The sequence below is a fragment of the Alosa pseudoharengus genome, unplaced genomic scaffold (assembly GCF_046254945.1).
Source record: "Alosa pseudoharengus isolate Yale_2024_CS ecotype anadromous, Long Island Sound unplaced genomic scaffold, YU_APseudo_1.1 YU_APseudo_1.1_scf_12, whole genome shotgun sequence".
NCBI classification, from domain to species: domain Eukaryota; kingdom Metazoa; phylum Chordata; class Actinopteri; order Clupeiformes; family Clupeidae; genus Alosa; species Alosa pseudoharengus.
In genome coordinates this window covers 5,586,720-5,606,857 of record NW_027468587.1, presented here as the reverse complement: position 1 = coordinate 5,606,857, position 20,138 = coordinate 5,586,720, and the positions used below count along the sequence as shown (strand labels likewise).

Genomic DNA, 20,138 nt, shown 5'->3' with positions numbered 1-20,138 from the left:
CAGACGGATTTTAAAAGTCCACCCAGAGACATACCCTTCGTGATATCAAGGAATATTCTGCCTGCCATTTCGTTCAGCTTCAAGCAGGTTAGCAGGTGTCATTCATTCGAGCATATATTAGCTACTGTTAATGTTAAATCTACACAAAGACAGACTCATAAAACATATTTCTGTATTCACTGGGTAGGAACTGCTGAACAGAAACAAAACAAACTTTTACAACGAACTACAATTAGCATACCAGCAGCTGGTAGGTAACGTTAACGTTAGCAGACTTGGAAACTTTATGCTAATTAAATATGCTTCGTGGCTATAACGTTTGTCAACTAGCTAACACAGTCGAAGTAGTCTCTTCACAACACACGTAACTTACGATAATAATCATGCCAAACAACATCTTATTAAATCATTCAGGGTAGCCTCATATTATAGCCATGTAACTTACCGGGTGGTTCTTGGTGGTAACATTAACTTGGATTCACTAAGAATGTGTTAACATAGCTAGCTAACGTTAGCACTGCTGACTGTCAGCCTAATGTTAGGCTAACGTTAATGGTAATGTTACCTGCTAGTGTTATCAAGCTCATCTGACATAAACGCACGTTTTGTATTACCGGTATTATGTTTAAAACAACTCCATAATATAAGGTGGTCATGGTTTCCGAGTGTGTTGCACTAATAATTTGTCTCCTGGTGGATTTTTATGTCTGTCAACATCATTTACTGGTAATGGTTCATGCACGTCTTGATATAAAGTTTTGTAGGCTAACCGTGATTAAAATGCACTCTTTTTTTCTTTGATTGACAGGACTGACCCCCAAAACGGACTTTGGAATCTGCCTGCCTTCATGGAAGTATCACATGCATTTTATACTAGGCTATCTATTCAAAAATAAAGAAAACTATCAAATAAATAATTATGTTTAACTGTTTTATTTCATTGCATGGCTTTTGATGGACATTTAATATAGACTGTCTATATCAGGCCTAAAGCTGTTAACAGAAGGTGTGACTTTCAAGTAAGTAAATACAAACTTTGAGTTATTACAAGTTTGTACAAGCAGAGTATTTTAAAAATCAACCAGTAGTTTTGGGGGGATTTGGTTACATAACCCAAACGTTACGTAACTTTAACTAAACAGTTGTGTCAACATAACCCAACATATTGGTTAAATGTCAACCCAGTTGTTGGGTTAAATTTAGTAACCCAATTTGCTTGGTTAAGATAACCCAATGCTGTGTTGGACCACATTTTACTCAGCGGCTGGGTTGAAAACAACCCAGTTTGGGTTGTTTTCAACCCAGCATTTTTTAGAGTGCATGTTCTATTAGGACATAGGGAGCCAATAGAAAGCCTCAATTTCCAGAATTCTCCGCCTCCTAATTTGAATTCTGCGCCACTAGTTGACTAGTGTGAATTTTGTCTTGAAGTAGTTTACTAGTATACATTTATGACCTCACTAGTTAACTAGTTTGGACAAATGATGCATCAACTAGTTAACTAGTGAGCCTACTGCCATCACCTAGCTAGCTAGTAAGCCAGTTATGGTTCACTAGTTTACTAGTGACATTGACCTACTGCAACTAGTTAACTAGTGAGGTGTTTTGCCTTCACTAGTAAACATGTGCACATTTTTGGCTGTCACTAGTTAACTAGTGAGACCCAAAAGCCTTCAACTAGCTGACTGGTATGCATTTTGGCCTTTACTAGTTAACTAATAGACATTTCTGGCTCTCACCAGTTAACTAGTGAAGCTAAAATGTGTTCCCTAGTTAACTAGTGAGCCTTTTGGCTCCCACTAGTGAACTAGTGTGCATATTTTGGCCCTCAATAGTTAACTAGTTCACAGAAACATGGCTCACTAGTTAACTAGTTGATAAAATGGCTTACATGTACATGACAATTATGCCTGATATCAAGATATCAGAATAAATGCTCAATCGGCTTGCCATAGCGGACTGCTATTTTGTTGTGGGAGTTTCCGTGATAAAAAGGAAGGAAGTGTGTCTGTTTGAAACTGAAGTGTGTCTGTTTGAAACTGAATTGTAGGTCATTAGCAAATACTGTACTCTGTCAATCGTGGTTAGTTATAGTCTCTACATGGAGTATTTACTCTACAAAACAGCTGCATTTCTTTTATTAGGTAATGTATGTATAAACATGAGTGACATAGCAGTGTGATTCTGTACTGGCATATATAAATTTGCTTTCAAATGCCATAGGCCTACTTTTCCTACTTTAAAGGTGGTTCAGTTTGTATTTTCATCTACATGGTTGTCGTGTTTCATGTGCTGAAGAACATGTTAAGTGTTGAAAAGCTATTGTAAGTGAATTGTGCTCTGTAGTATAGCCACAATGAGATGCTCAGTCTGTGACTCTTCTTACCCCTCAGGATTGTGTTTGTGCCAAAATGACTTACAAGTGGATGCACCTCCGTATGGAGAAGCAGGACAGAGTGTGGAGTTCACCATCACCAACCCACCACCTCCTCCATTTTTTATAGTCACATGGAGGTTAAAAGGTGGGAACATAGTTGTCAATTTTAATGGGGCTGAAGAGGTACCAACTGATGGATATATTGGGAGAGTCTCTGTGAGCAACACCACAGGTTCACTGGAGCTCAGGCAGCTGACTGACAATGACACTGGGATTTACACTGTGTCCATCCAGTCTGGCAGTAATACATGGGAAGGGGAAAAATCACTTACTCACGTGTTTGGTATGTACACCCTCAATTTCCCCTGATAAAATGTGCATGTTCAATATATTTCCTTTTACCAATATGATACTTTTTCTATTTGCTCTAACTATTAACTCTAGAGGTAAACTTTCTCAAATTACTTTATACTTAAATGAAACTTTGAAGGCATGTAGCCACACTAAGCTGATAAGGAATAGGAGCCTTTAGTCCTCAGGGACCAACATACCTGAGTGCTGTGAAATTCTTGTAGTATGTTGGTCTGAAATAGGCACATCAAATCCAGCCCATTATGACTTATTTTTGGAGTAGCACCACCTAGTGAAAGATATAAATGCAAAAAAGTGACTTTTCAATCGCCAATATTGTGTGACAGAAAGGTGCAAACTATCACATTCTCTGGATGCTCACCAAGTTTTGAATTTGAAATTCCATACGGGCGCTTCAATTAATGTATTAGTATATCTCAAGAACCGCTTAGCTACCATTGTTAAATGTGGTATGCTTACACTTGTTTCATTTGACTCACTCAACAAAATGGCCACCAATGGCCAATCAAAATTCAATTTCAGCTCAAAGTCAATATCATGTGATGTAAAGTTCTAAGGTTTTAAGAAATTGAGCTTTTTTGGGAGCAGCATCTAGTGTGTGGACTTACGACTTACATTAATATACAGGATTAGATGTTATAATCCCTTGTGCCAAAATCCAAGGTAAAAACACATTCAGAAGCCCCTACCCAAATTAACTTAAAAACCACCAATCTGCCAACCAATGGTCACAAACACAAGACAAATGGCCCATCTAACAGCAGTATACAGTATGCAGCATGTCATTGGGGTTATCAAGTGGGCACCCTCATTCACTGATATTTCGTTAAGTTAGGCCCATGCCACCTCATGAAGGCTTAACAGTGAGACGTCCTGGGACAGCTAATCGCAATGCCGATGCCCTTTCTAGGCTTCCCACAAGCCCCACTAACACTTTGCGATCTGTGTCACACGGCCTGGACGTCCCCCTGCCCATTGCCATAGCCAAAATGTAAGCCTTGAGTGCACCTATCCAAGATTCTTGGATGACAGAATCTTGTATGGTGGACACCATCCCTGGTCGAACCAAAAGAGACCTGAAAGTCGTGCAAGAGACTGATCCCTGTACTTCCAGATACCTGTGGTTTTGGCAACAGGGACGACCACCTACCCATTAAGACAAGTGGAGCGAACCAAGGGAAGTCTAGCAGCTGATAAAGCAGTGGTTCCAGATACAGGAAGTGGATGGGACCTTGTACCGAGCAATCCAGGCTCCTCCTTCCAGGAATCCAGTGCTGCAGCTTTTACTGCCCGAGGTGTTGCGAGTCGAAGTGCTCACTAGCCTACACAACAACCATGGCCATCTGGGTGTCGACAGGACCACAGATTTGATATGCCAGAGGTGCTACTGGCCCCAGATGTGGCATGATGAGGTACAAAAGTGGTGTCCTGAGTGTGATCGCTGTGTGGTGGCTAAAGCAAGACAACCCAAGCCAGAACCTTCTTAGAAAATATGTTAGCCACTAAGCCTTTGTAGATAATCTCCATTGGCTTTACTCTCTTGGATTGAGCTAGCACAGGACAAGAGAATGTTCTGGTAGTCACAAATGTTTTCTCAAAGTTGACCCAGGCCTTTCCCACCCCTGATCAGAGAGCTTCCACCATAGCTAAGATTCTAACTGGGAGATGGTTCTATGTATAGTATAGTATAATATATATACTCTTTTGATCCCGTGAGGGAAATTTGGTCTCTGCATTTATCCCAATCTGTGAATTAGTGAGACACACAGAGCACACAGTGAACACACAGTGAGGTGAAATGGCGTGCCAAGGAGAATCCACTCTGATCAGGGGCACAGCTTTGAGGGGGAGCTGTTGAAGTACCTGTGTGACATCTATAATACCACCATGTACCAGTCCACACAGCACTCCCCATACGAGCTGATGTTCGGTCAGAAGCCACAGTTACCAGTCGACCACCTACTTGGAAATACTGGAGGTGACCACAGGGACAGTCCACCGACTGATTGGATGGTGCTACATCAAGAGTACCTGACTTTTGTCTATGCTAGTGCTAGGAGACATTTAGGAGAGGCTGCGGCATATCGTAGGCATGGTGGTCCTGACACCGTACCCATATTACCACCTGGCACTCTAGTCTTTTTCTAGTGGGCGGCGGTAGTGTAGTGGTTAAGGAGCTGGGCTAGCGTGCAGTAGTCTGAAAGTTGTCGGTTCAATTCCCGGCTTCCACTGTTATGCCCTTGAGCAAGCCACTTAACCCCAAGTTGCTCCGGGGACAATGTGATCCCTTGTAATATTATAGCTGACATACACTATGTAAGTGTCTTTGGTTAAGAAGTGTCTGCTAAATGTACATGTACATGCAGGGCCGGAGTGGGGCCACTTTTCAGCCCGGGAGTTTCAGGCCCAAGACCGGCCCACGTTTTCCATAGTGGTGGAAATTGGATAAATGAAGCAACATTTCAGCTCTTACTATCCTGTAGTTTTTATTAGTACCATGGTTCAACAAATGTGTAAAGGTTATATTAATTCACTTCAACTGAGAAGTTAACAAAAAAGATTCCACTATTCCATAAGTTAACAAAAACAGAAAGAAAGACAGAAAGAAAGAAAGCCTTTGAAATGTAGCCTATCCCACGCTTCCACAAAGAGGCATATTGAACTAAAGTTTAGGCTACATGTTTTTGCATAGGTAGGCTATGCGGTTTGGTGATTTAGCCTACTCCTTTACTACACCCTCTTCTGAGCAAACAAGGCATATACAGTAGGTTTATCATGTAGCATAATTGCTCTTTCTTACATTAAATAATTATAAATATCCTTTCTACTTGTCCCTGTAGTCATGGCCTCCTCATCACTAATTTCGGGCTCATCATTTCAGCGGTCGACTGGTTGATCTGCTGCTCAGAGGCTACAATTTTTATTGCATAGGCCTACACAGATCAAGCTTCAGTTTTGTTATCAATATTTGCATACTGCAAAGTCTATGAATCGGATACAAAAGGCTAATATTTTAAGTAATTTAATGTTGCTTGCGAATAGCTTGACAATGCTACAAACGTCCAATATTAGCCCAATAATTACATACACTAATCATTGCCTATAGGCTATCTCTCTTTACCAGTTGCCACTTTTGTCTGTAATCTGGAAGCTTCGCACATTTAGCAGCATTCTACCTGGCCGTTTCAGTCCCTCCTGGCCTCTTTCTACATCCATCCTTCCTGACGCTTATGGCTACTGTAGGGCCGGCCCGGCTATCCGTAGGCTATCTGAGAAAACTTTTTGGAAAAGACGGGCGATATGGACCCAACCAACTCTTTTTGGGAGGGGAGAACTCCCTCACATGATAGGCTACAACCCATGCAGAGGCAACGGTGTCATGCACAGAATTCGGAATGTGTATAGCCTACTTTAAGAGAAGATAGACTAATGTGACAAATTTCAATATTTTTTTCCTCGACCGGCCCAAAAGTGAAGCGGCCCACTGGGAATTCTCCCGATTCTCCCGATTACCCACCCCGGGCCTGTGTACATGTACACTCTATTGCAAGAACCATTTTCACGGTCGCCACAAAATCCAGGATACATGGGTGTCCGCCAAGTATGAAATTGTGGAGTGTCTGGATGGAGTTGGCACACACTATAAGATCAGGCCATATGGGGAGGAGGGCCCCCTTGATTCAGTTGCTTCCAGTAGCAGCAACTGGAATCCATGCATTTTCACGGAATTATTTTTGGAATCTGATCCCTTATCATACTTGTTCGTTCAGAATCGTCGCTCGACTTATCGTGACTAAATTCAAGATGGCGTCGAACGGTAAAATTCCTTAAGGTACTCTCTGTATAAATCGTCTTGTAAATAAACTACCAGTGCTTTTTCAAAGTTCTCTGTCTCGTTTTAAATGTCAAGGCCCTCGGAAGTCTACCAATGAAGTATGGAGCTACTTTGAGCCTCGTAAATGGTGTAAAACAGTGATTTATTTGCATGGCTAGGCCGATGCCCGAGGCACCACAACGAAACACTGTGTTGGTAGCATTGGCTAACTAGCGCCAGATTTCTGAGTGCAGGGGACAAGCCGAGGTGAGCTATGAGACATACATTCACACTCGGTATCATGTTTCAACACACTTTAGGTCAAAATCACACCGGAATTATCCTTTAAGTGCACTAGCCTATCTGCCCCCATTGGAATTATATCTCGAGCCTATTATAAGGTCCAGTGCATTATGTTCTGGGATTCTGACGTGCCCAAAAAGAAAAAAAACTTCGCGCTAGATTTTTATAGATGGTTATGAGGAGCAATATGAGAGATAAATTTGATGATCATTGATCGTTGTTTTGGGACGTTAAGCCTTTTCCACAGGCGTCAGTGAAGGAGATTGAAGAAACATGCTGTCACGTCAGGTAACCATTCATAGGCCTAATATGACTTCATGCTAATTTTTTTGAAGGTTCTTAGTGATTATGAGGAACAATATGAGAGACATTTGGTGATCACTGATCATTGTTTTAGGACATGGCTGCGTTAAGCTTTTTGCTTAGGCTACAATAGGCGTTAATGAAGAATAAACGCTTAATGTCATCTTTGGCCAGGTGCGAGGCCCATCAGACCCAAGGCCCTGGGCGACGGCCCAAATGTTGCTGTTTTCATGAATACAAAAGTTAGGTTACAAAAGTACAAAAGTTAGTTAGGCCCTCCCTCCTAGACTAAAAAAAGTTGGGTGACCCTCCCCTCAACAAAGAATAAAAAGACATGACCCTCCCCTATTTTCCTCCGGTGGTCCTTTCCATAAATACCGAACGGTCCCTTATACTTATCGAATGCATTGCGAATAAAATACATTTATTTCAAAACAAGATTGGTGCCCCATGAACTTTTGGCGACTATATGAGCATATACAACTGCTTAGTCCTGTCGTAGCTGGTTTAAAGTCTACCATCGACGGTTACGATTTTATGGCTTATACCCCAGTTGTCAATGGAGAAATTGTATTGGATTCTTCCGGAATCAGCTGTGGGTGGGACTGTCAAGGTCTATAGAGTGTGGTAGACACTACCATCATTTTGTATGCATTCGATTAGCATTTTTGCATGTTCCGGTTCGTAAGAAAAAATCCCTATGCGTGAATGAATGGGGTGTCAGGAATCATATAATGCCCCCCTAATTAACTGCTTGCGGGCCCCAGCGTTCATTTCCTTTCAATAAAATCAGCGTGTATGTTGTCTCCGTGAGGACTTCTGCTATATCTCTAAAATATGAGTGTTGCCATGCCTCTGCTACCAGCGAAAAACATTAAACTACAAACTGTCTCCAGCGCTGTCTCCTAGCTGTGTGTCACAAGGCAAGCAGTATAACCATAGTTAGCATTTTTCCGAGCACGGATAATAACTTACATACTTTGTCATTCAAAAAAAAATAGATGCTCACAATTTCCAAAAATGCTAATTATTTGCTGCTGGAGAATTTGGGCCCCAAAACATTAAATACTTTTGGGTCTCCCAAATGCTGGGGGGGTTCGGGGGCATGCTCCCCCTTGCTGAACATTTTGAAAAATAACCCCTTAAATGATAACTTCTGGTGAATTTTGTGGAAACTAATTCATAAATTGCCTTAAAATATAATACATGCATTGAAAGCATAATACGGTCTATAAAAAGCTACACAGGTTGTTATAGTCAACTCATTTTAGGCAAGTCTACTGGGAGTTTGATCTCATCATATAGGCTACTACATCAAGGTAAAGGTCACACCTGTTAAATTCACCTTTACCTGACATTTACTGAGAGTAGGGAAATATCTACTATCAAATAACCCCTTATAACATGTAAATCCAGAAAGGCTACAGCTCTCCTTAAAGGAACCGTATGTAGGATTTTGGCCAAAACTGGTACTACAATCACTTTCAAAATACTGTAGAGCGGTGTACACCGCAGGTGTGGTAACTAGAGCAGAGCTGGCAACCCCGAAACACTACTGACTTTGTGATTACTAGATAGGTGGAGGGTGGCGGATCAGGCTAAAAAAACAAATATGTAAACATCAACATCAGTTGAGGGCTGCAACTTCACTTTTTTAAATGTTGATATCCTGGCCGGACTACTTTTGTCAGTGATATAAGTATTTGAAATTAGCATGATTTCCTAATGTCTAGTGACAAATCAGGGCCATTTTATGATTAATTGAATTACATTTCTTACATACGGTTCCTTTAAAAAATGTTTTAAAAAACATTTTCATATGCTAGCATCATGTGTAAACTGGATAAGGGGTAGTTTAGGCTAAGTCACACCTCACACAAGATAGGCTAGGCCTACGATAAATTATTCGAGGGGTAAAGTTTCTCAATAGTCTAAATATTTGGACAGGACCATAGCCTACCTTTGGTGGAAAACTGGTTAAATGTCGCTGTTCTCCCACACCGTTTTGTGTTGCCTTGTTTTTCGTTTTTGATAGGCCTATCTCAAGTTCTTCCATGGCGACTGGCTCTAACTGACATTAACCACCTGGGGCCGTATTCAAAAAGAATTTTAAGGCTAAAAGTAGCTCCTAACTGGCGAATTTAGGAGCACTTCCTAAAAATAATGGGCGTGTCACTCCTAACTTTAGGACTCCTAATTTTTTTCACTAAAAGTAATTCACAAAGCATTTTAGACCTAAAAGTAGCACCTAAGTCTGGGACAGCTTAAAAGAAGTCAAGAGGACTCCTAACTCACTAAGACCTATTCACAAACAGCTTTTTGCGGCATTTCACGTCGCAATGTTTTGAAATGCGTATGCGGCAACAGGAGCTTCCAATCGCGAGGGAACAATTTTGCATTGTAGGCATAAAAGGGATGCAATAACGCCACCAACAACAACCAAAACGACTCATTGTCAACATGTAAATTAAATTTAACGTTTCATTGTGAATCAAATTAAAATGTTCTCCTCTTTGCAAACGTAGGCATATGGTGACAGATTAATTTAATAATGTTGCAATGATACTGCATCAATCCGGCCTATGTTTCATTAGGCTACTAGGCTATTTGTTTTGCCTTACTCTTTATCCATTTAGGCTATTCATCATCTTCCGTCCTTCGCACTACTTGTGTAGCGCACGCATTCTCAGACCTGTCACCTGTCACTCATCATCGTAAGGGAGGTGTTTGGAATCATTCCCGCGTTACAATAATCAGCCAATCAAGGTGGTCACTTCAGTCAAGCTCGTGCATGAGTAATGACGTCATCCATAGCAACGAAGACTCAGACTCTGTCTCAAATCGCGTACTTCTGCACTTACAATACCTAATCTGAGTGCATGAGGGTGTTCACACTGACAATGACACGAAGGGCGCTGCAAGTTCCCGGATGGTGCACTCATAACAGTCAAAAAGCTGAGTGTGCAACGCTGGACACTTTTCGCCCTTAATGGACGCCATCTTGGCCAAATAGCGGAAGGGGAGGGAGCGTTTTCAAACTCGTGGAAATCGCGGTTGAGAAAGCTGAAGCAGCAGCAGTGGAAAACAGACTTTACAGAGGTACAAGCAAGTTATAACATAAACGGTTCATGTTTTGACACAGTATGACCATGTCACTGTCGATTTGAGGACGCCAATAAAGTTATGTTAAAATGTTTGCGATCGTCATTTCCGTGAAGTGCACGGAGTTAGTGTTTGATATGAGACAATACTATTTTGTTAAAATTTGTGCACTCCGCCAGTAAGCACACAGTGCACATAGTGTACTACACGAAAGTGTACTCACGTAAGTACACCATTTGAGACAGACTCTCACTCTTAGTTTAGGAGTTGTCATTTTTCCTTACTAAGATTAGGTCTGAAAGGCGTTGTGAATAACTTTTAAGAGAAAACTCCTAGCTAAAATCTTTTAGTGCAATTTAGGAGTACTCCTAGTGGTAAGATAAAAGGCTTTGTGAATACGGCCCCTGTTCTGCACGCACGGAATTCAATTCTAGCTTGTTTTTGAAGCGCAAGGCTATGCGAAAGACTGAACCACAGAGAGGGGCGAAATATAAAGGCTGCATCATCTTGCCTAGTGTCTTTCATTGAAAACGCGATGGCGCAAATGTATACTTTTTTGGATGACAATGACAACTGATAGTGTAGACATACTGATAGCTTTGATTAAGCCTGAGTGACGTATATTTATGTGGAGAGCTAGACAGTCGCCCTACTCGGCCAATGAGGCACTGAGGCAGTCGACGGCCGTCGGATGGACAGCCGTTCTGGACTTTTCCAGACCGCAGAGATTGTCAGTCCGCCCCTGGGAGTGAGTGAAAAGTCATCTGCCACCATGGATACCTCTCAAAAGTCCTGCTGGTTGCACCAGGCAAGCAGCGTGCTGTAGTCCATTTTTGCTGTAGCATTTTTGCAGAGCAGAGGAGGTGTCTGCTTCTCTTGCAGGGTAGCTGAACTCCTTCTATGCCCGTTTTGAGAATGACATCAGGTCACCATCATTCCAGTCTTTAAGAAATCAACAGTGAGCTGCCTTAATGATTACCGCCCAGTTGCTCTCACCTCTGTTGTCATGAATTTCTTTGAGCAGTTAGTTAATGATCATATTACATCCTCCCTATTACACCTATGTACGGAGGTTCTTCATCGACTACAGCTCTGCTTTTAACACCATAGTTCCATCCAGGTTTATCATGAAACTGAGAGACCTGAACATCAGTTTCTCCTAGTGCAGTTGGATCCTTGACTTCCTGACTGACTGGACACAGGCGGTACGGCTGGGTAACATCATCTCCTCCACTCTAACACTCAGCACTGGTGCCCCACAGGGATGTGTGTTAAGCCTCCTGCTGTAGGCTACTAATTGTACTCTAATGACTGTATGGCAACTCACACCTCAAACACCATTATTAAGTTTGCTGATGACACCCCCATAATCAGCTGTATCATGAGTGATGATGAGTCTGCTTACAGAGCAGAGGTGACAACCATGACATCTTGGTGCCAGGACAACAACCTGCTGCTCTATGTCAGCAAAGCCAAGGAGCTGATAGTGGACTACAGGAGACTGCAGGGAGAGGAGCACATACCCATTAGGGGCACAGTCGTAGAGAGAGTCAGCTGCTTCAGATTCCTTGGAACTAACATCAGCGAGGATCTGAGCTGGTCACACCATGTTTGGTCACAAAGGCAGCAAGATTCTTCCGCTGTACCATTGAGAGTATCCTGACTGGCAACATCACAGCATGGTATGGTCACAGCACCGCTCATGATCGCAAAGCTCTGAAAAGGGTGGTCAGGCAGCACAGCACACTACAAGGACTGAGTTACCAACTATTCAGGACCTTTACAGTCAGCGCTGCAGGAGAAAAACCAAGCGGATCCTTGCTGACCCCAGTCATCCCAGCCACAGTCTCAGAGCATGCAGACCTGTACCAGCAGATACAGAGACAGTTTCTATCCACAAGCCATCAGGATGCAGAACTGTGATAGTATATTTTTACTACCATATTTCTCTTGAGACTTAATCAGGACGATGCAGATCAGAATCCAGGCTTTATTCTTTTCAATGAGGGGCCAGTGGCCCCTCAAGGGAGAGAGGTACATGTTTGGGTCACCCCATCATTGGTTTCCACCAGATGTTCTCAGTATTCTCTTCTAACTTCTCTGACTAACAGAGACCATATTTAAAGTTACACACAAAGAGAGGGAGTGACCTCTAGGTCCAACCAGTGGCGGCTGGTGGTTAAAAAAATAACGGAGGAAGGAATGTCTGCTTGATTGGCGTTAGTGGCAAATGTGAGGTTGTGATGGTGTTGGTGGCATATGTGAACAATAGAGTATGTAGGCCGCCTACCCAGACACATTTATAGCAGCAGTATGTACTATGGGGGGGGGGGGGGGGGGGGGGGGGGGGGGGGGGGGTCTGACCTAAGGAGCTAGGCAAGCATGCAGCAGCCAGAAAAGTTGTGGGTTCAATTCTTGGCTTCAACCATTGTGCATTTGAGCAAGGCACTTAACCCCAAATTCGTCCAGGGACAATCGACTTTGTAATATAATTTAAATATATAAGTCACTTTGGATAATAGTGCTAAATTAATAAATGTAAATGTAAATAAATATAAATTTAGGTCTGGGAAGTCAGGGAAGATATGTAGGTCTAGTTATGAAATACGGTTTTCCAGATGTGAAAAATTACGGAAAGTCTGGAGGTTTTGCTCAGTGTAATATATTGGCAGAAAAGTCTATAATAATAAAAATAGACACTTGTTTTTATAAAACCATGTAACTATTTACCATTAAAAATAGACCTTAAATGTGGCTATTTGTAACATGCTATTGTTTTTAAAGCCAAATCGCTATAATTTAAAGACAGGTTGTAATAGCTAAGTGGGAATTTATGAAAGCATAACTTGGATGATTATAACAACGCATAACTATCCAAAAATGTTTTATCACCAAGTGAACTGTCCACGTATGTGACAGGTCAGCAGTAGGCTATGGCTGATTGTTTTCTGTGCTAACGTTAACAGTTAGCCATTAGTAGCCTATTTGTCTGACTATGTAGCATTCAGTAGCCTACACTAGCCTTACCGTCTTGTTTTGGAATATGAATTTTTGGAGCTGGTCTTCCTGCTTTGATAAACATTCATCATACATCAGTGTATTCACAGTGTATTTGAATGTATAAAAGATTTGAGATTGTCCTCTGATTCCATTGTACTGTTTATTTCACGAGCAAAAAACAAGCTTTCCGTTCAACATAAGATTCGTAGACTGCAGATAACGTTCTTGAACCGTTGCCGCTAAAAACAGCACCCCCTATCGCAATTGAAAATTACTGTACGGAGGAGCTTCCTCCCTTGGCCATTGAAAACGACGTGATTCACGAGCCGCTGGGGCCCGAGGCGTTTATAATGGACTTCAATGAGGGGCTTGAGGAGGAAGCTCCTCCATACAGTAATTTTCAATAGCGATAGGGGGTGCTGTTGGCATTTTGACCTAGGGGAACGATTTTGTTCATTCAAAGTGTTAAAAATAGTAATATTAACAGTATTTTTATCAGATTAGTAATTCACTTTATATATTTTTTATTTTTCTCTGAAATTTTAGGGAGGGTGTTCCTCCCTTTCCTCAATGAAGGAGCCTCCTCTGGGTCCAACCCAGTTTGAATATGCAAGGTAAAGGTGTGGTGTATGGGGGATGTGGCCTTTTGGGTGACATCTGGCCAGCTTCTATTGTCTTTTAATTAAAACTACCCCCTTTCCTGGGAAGTCCTTCAGAGGCTTGGACACATGCGGTTCTACAAACATCAACATTTCACACCTGGTGATGGGCAAGGGGCTATAGACAGGCTTTCACTGAATTCAAGGATAAAGAATGCATACATTGCATACAGACCAAAGACACACACACAGGGTACACATGGGTACAAAAATCACAAATGACCATAAGAACTACACAGTATTCAAGTCATAAAGACTTGAATCATTACTGTTCACATAAAATTATCATACAGAAATATTCCCTTCAATTCCCCCTTTTCAAGTCCTTAAAGACTTGATCATCTAAACTTGCTTACATAAATTATGAATCAGCTTATTAACAACAGAGGACTTTTAGGGTGTGGAAGGAGGTTACAGATAAAAATAACAACAGTAGAAAGACTGACATCGTCTATCATAGAAACAGCTAAGAAAATGCAACCAAAGCCAGTTTCCATTCTTCATGTGGTGCACAATGTTTAGTATGTGTATGTGTGTGCAAAATGTGCTTAGGGCGGCGCTTGGCTCTATTAATAGGGGGCGTTCCCCCACACCCTGTGTTCCTCTTCTTTTTCTTCAATGTTTCCTTCTCCAGTTAAAGTATACCAATAAAATAAAAATTCTCTAGTCTGAAGGTCAGGCTCGACTACCTGGAACCTTCGGATCCTTGCTGTTTTTGGGGGTTATTCTGCCCACAGCAGGTCCACTATTCTACCAATCTTTCTCGTGATGTTCTGACTAAGGTCCTTTTGTGGGATGGTACACAGGACTTCCAAATGCTGCTCTCCCAGAAACACTGAAGTCTGCTGGGGTCTCCAGGGGAGGTGTTGGTTGCTTTCCCCCTTTCGATAAATTGTGTCTCATCACACTTCTGAAGCCAGCGGGGGAAGTGAGATATGCGTTCTTAGGATGTTTCTGGGTCTGCGACTGTCTGAGTCTGTAAACAGATCTTGCAAATACATGTAGCTTTGGAGCAAAAGGTTTTAGCTGTCATTCCAGTACTAATAAGGAAATGACTATTCAATGGAGTTCAACATTTTTCAAAGATGACGTCAGCTGCAGTCAGGTCTGTCTTGACCTCTCAGTTATACCTCCAAACACGCAAACAATACAGTACATGAACTTTGAGGCTTGTGATGCCTCAGAACAAAATTCCTAGTAATAATGTAAACATTTCTTATGACGGGTAACAAAACATCTCGTCCAAATCTAATAAACAGTGTTCTTGAGAAGTACAAGGTTCAAGACCTCAACCTGTAATGTAACAGGCTATTTACACACATCACCATCACCATTGTTAAAAACCATCAACATGGTAAGGGTCTGTTTGTAGACATCAAATATCATGCGGTGATGGGTGGCTAGGAGCAAAGCTTGTAAATGTATGAATTAAATAATTACAAAACAACAAACAAACAAACAAACAACATAAAAATGAAACTTCAACCCATATGTTTTCTAATGAAATTAAAATATATCAGCCGTTAAGGCAAGCAAACAGACCATCAGAAATTAAACCAATGAGAACAAGGAAAAATAAAATTAATAGCAACACAGCCAGAAAAGGCTCAAATGAGGATTAAATAAAATTATCCCTCTGTTATCTTAGCACCTATAATGGAATTGGGAAATCTGTAACCATATCATCTGAGCAACAAGTATTCCTAGTCAGGACAAGCTGAAAAGGAAATCAAATGAAATAAACCGTAGCATAAAGAAATAAAAGGTGCAATAGAATAACAAAAATAAAATTCAAAGTCAAAGAGAATCAAATCAAAGAAAGTATAGAAATTATATTAGTTACTACTAGCATCTGTACAGCCTAGGTGCTTTAAAGCAACAAAAAAACTTACAGAGTCAAGCAGTGTCTTACAGAGTCAAGCCGTGTCTTACAGTTTCACACGTCAACAAAAGTATGCTAATGTTTTCAGTTTCTCAATTGGAGACAGTCACACCTACAGTATGGGTCTTCTAACATAGCAGGGCTATTTACCTCCAAACAGTTACTACACATTTGCATCGGATCAACAGCAAAAGAAAAATCCACAGACTCATGTGGGTAGGGTATCCCTTTCTTTAAAGAGATTTTGCATTAGAAGTGAGGGTCAGTAAAACAAAACATTTAGGCATTTAAAACAAAATGACAATTTGAGCAATAAAACCAGTAAACTTAGAGAAGAAAGTATTTCAAGTCAATACCATCTATCTCCCCCTTTTTATAGTTTCTTGACTACAACCAAATAAAAGTCATTTCAAACATAAAGAAACTCAAGTTGTGGGTATGAATCCATTCAATTGAACATTTGCCCACATCAAACAAGGCGTAAACATGTAGCAAACATTTCCCATTGGCATACAAGCAAAAATAAAAATCTGTCTTAACATGTTAAATCCCAAAAGACAAAATAAATTAAAGAAAGACAAATGGTTGAAATCAACAATGGTTTATATCTCCCCAGTGAAGTTCCTTTGTGTCCATGGGGGATAAGCTGGGGGGTTGGTTATAGAATACAGTGGTGCTAAAAACAAAGGCAGTGAGATAAGATAGCAAAAGGTGTGTGAACTTTTGACCCAAGAAAACAAAGACAAAAGAAAGAACATAATTTCAACATTCAACAGTTCAGGTAATCCTGTTTCATAGTTTGATGAAACTTAAAGGCAAGAAAAGTTTAGAATAAAATTGAAGTTTAAAAGAATCCTGATTGAAGTCCTTGATCCTGATAAGATTATAAGCTTGCAACAATTCCTCACCCATACATTTCAAAACAGAAGGACTTGAAACAAAAAATGGAAACAAACACATATAAAGAAATAAACAAATTTCACACACACAGGGCCGGCCCACACGTGCATTCATTCATACTGGACACACACAGACACACACAGCTCCATGGAGCTGGAGGACAACTTAAACAGGCTGCAAGAATATTTTCCTGCTTAAAAAAAAAAAACGGAACAAAAGAAGTTTAAGGCATTTTCGTTATGTGCTCTCATGTTAGCTCTAGACAAAGACATCGAGGCGCCTCTAGCGGCAGCTAGTTAGCTCAGGCGTACTTAAAAGAGGCCTAACCATGCTCTCTTGAGGTTATGCTATGTTTGCACACTTGAAAAAGGTTATTAGCCTACGACATGAATCCTGGTTTCATCATCCATAATAAGTCTCCATAATTTAAAAAGTTATTATTATCAATCCAATTTCAAATTAGTTGTATTTTATCAATTTGAAGAACACAGTATCGTATCCACTCCAATGTTTTTACTTTAAACGGTGGAAAGCGTCATTCGACGCTCCAACTATTACATTACGCTTTCAGTTCAACATCTTCGTACGGCTACTTCAAACTGTGATCTTAGTTACACAATCTAAAGATGGTTTCATACATCTGTTATGACCAGCAACACTCTTATGCTATTTCATTTTCAGGTGAGAGATCCTCAGGCGAGCAGTCCCCCTTTTTGGTAGACTTTTACAGAAGATTGGTCATTTTGGTCCAATATTTTCGGCACATTATAACTATATCATAGTACCACCAAGAAATAAAAACTACTTTCACCCCTGATAATATTACTATGCAACATAGCAATATGGTGCATACAATTGATTTTTGATTTAGATTGTTGGGGGGAGGTGGGGGGCACTGCAATTGTCCCACCTGCGGGACACCCGCAGTGTAAGAAACCTGCATGAATTGTATATTGAAATATGTTCTGTTTAAATTACTTTCTTACAGAGAGAATAACTACATCTCCCATCACAAGCACTGGGGGAACCCTCATAGCTGGCAGCAGCTCTGTCAACTTGACCTGTGATGCCCAGGGCACCTTCATCACCAGAGAGTGGACAAAGGATGGAACACCTCTGTCTCCTAGCAACAGAATCACCTTCTATGAGGATAACAGAACACTGTCCATCAGCCCAGTAGAGAAGGAGGACAGTGGGCAGTACACATGCACAGTCAGCAATCCTGTCAGTTCTGTTAGTGAGAACCACAACCTTGTGGTCAATTGTGAGTACTCCTGATTTGATGGTATTGAGCAGTGAATAGATTTGATGTAGCCTAAAAAAATGCACTTGATGTAATATATGTCATGTGAGTTATAACAGCCATCAAGGTCTCCCATTATACAGAATTACTGGACAAGGTGGAGGCAAAAAGTACCTTGTATAACATGACCCTTAGTTAGAACTATTGATAACCTTTGTTTATGAGCCATGCCAAATTTATTCTGTCTGGTATGAAGCAATGTATGTCTCTTGAGTGGAACTACAGTTGTGATCACTCCCAAACAGATGGGCCAGTGAGTGTCCAAATCAGTCCAGTCCCTGAGGTAACAACTGGGGATAGAGTGTCTCTTGACTGCTCTGCTGACTCTGTTCCTACTGCAAGTTTTGCCTGGATGTTCAATAAGACTGAAGTAGGAGACAAGTCACAGCTGGTCATTGAGAAAGTTGACCAGATCCATGCTGGGATATACACCTGCACGGCTTGGAACAGCGTCACCGGACACAACGCCTCAGCAGAGCATATGCTGAGAGTAATAGGTATGTCTGTTAATAGTAATCTGCTATAACATAACCAGGGAATTATTTTGACTAACATTGTAAAGCTCTCCAGTCACCAGTTAGCCAGTCAATATTGAGTACAATATGCTGTCTATGCTGTTTATAGTTGACAAAAAGGTCACATCTAATAAACAAACCTGGAAGAACACTGTCCATCATTCCTGTGAAGAGAGAAGACAATGAGCAGTACACATGTTCAGTCAGCAATCCTATCAGCCCTGTTAGTGAGAACTACACACTTTGTGTTAGTGAATATTACTGGTATTGAGCTGCTAAGTCATTTGATGTTAGCTTAGGATCCATTTGATGGAGTAATTTGTAGTTACATACCCGAAAAGATCTTAAATTCCTTCTGCACTGCTGGCTGGTGACATGGCAACATGCGCCGCATGCTGTACTGGAGATCCAAAAAAGGCCCTCCTTGACATTAGAAGATGCGCTGACCATAGCCAACAAAAGTTAAACACAATATGACTGCCCAGCATAGCACAGCAGGAAATAACATAACCAACAATGCAGCCTTAGGGGTTGCATTGGAGATTTCAAGCAGGCACCTTCTCTCATTATCCACCCATCACCAGTTAGCCAATCAATATAGCCACATTGAATACATTATTATGCTGATTAATACCTTACCATATTTACACAATAGTTAAGTTTGATAAAATGTGAATCCTCATATGAGCCACCACAACTGGTGATGAAAAAGTTTGTCTCTTAAGACAGACAGTAACAACTGTGAAGGGACACTGACATACTCAGTTCCTACAAGGGTAGAATACATTCCAGGTTGCATACTGTAAGGACATTATTTTTCTCTTTAATTTATTCCAGATGAAACTCCAAGCAGTGGACTGTCTGATGGAGCCATAGCAGGGATTGCTATTGGAACCATTGCAGGTGTAGCTCTGGTTGGAGGCTCAGTAGCATTCGGCACAAAGAAGGCCGGGGTATGGTAGTGCTTAATGGAGAGTCTAATGAAGAGACTGTTATTATTTAACACTTGATCATTTCTGTGACACTGAGCAGTTTTCTCTAAAAGAAAATAATTAGAAATGAAATAGAAACAGATGTCAATTACTGATTAGATTCCAAATAATTAAGTAACAGAGTGAGATAAGTTTGTCATCTCTGAAACTGAAAAATATGTAATATTAATATATATTTTAAAAGGTATTCTTTTCAATGCTCTAGGCTACATGTATCATCTTGTAATTGTGTACAACATGCTTTTCTAATAGAACTTTTGCAACAACATTGCACCTTGGACATTGTTTGATTGTTATGTGGCGTATTTATTCATAACTCTTCCGCAATCTAAAAACATTGTACTTTGACACCTTGATTACTTCATGGCCCAAGGATTGATTTGATGTGTTTTTGATCTGATATAAAAGTTGTTCAAAAGTCTTGAATGATTATTTCTTTCATAAACAGCAGTCACTACCTGTACAAACACTACAGCTTCTGTATTTGCGAGAGGTGCATTTCTCTATAGTTTTGACAGAGTTCTTCTCTGCACTCCAGGTTTGAACACATTTACAGAGCTTCCTTGTGTACACAGGTTTAATCATTTACATTACCAGGGGTACACAGACCACAATT

General features: G+C 40.8%; 1 protein-coding gene across 1 annotated transcript; it reads left to right on the top strand.

Moving 5' to 3' along the window:
• The first annotated feature begins 2,045 nt into the window (after nucleotides 1–2,045).
• Nucleotides 2,046–19,935, top strand: LOC143118762 (cell adhesion molecule CEACAM6-like). Its single transcript, XM_076279855.1, has 5 exons — nucleotides 2,046–2,144; nucleotides 2,394–2,720; nucleotides 17,701–17,976; nucleotides 18,261–18,512; nucleotides 19,368–19,935. The coding sequence occupies exons 1-5, from the start codon at nucleotides 2,102–2,104 to the stop codon at nucleotides 19,490–19,492; spliced, it is 1,023 nt and encodes a 340-aa protein (XP_076135970.1). The 5' UTR covers nucleotides 2,046–2,101; the 3' UTR covers nucleotides 19,493–19,935.
• The last annotated feature ends 203 nt before the right edge of the window (nucleotides 19,936–20,138 follow it).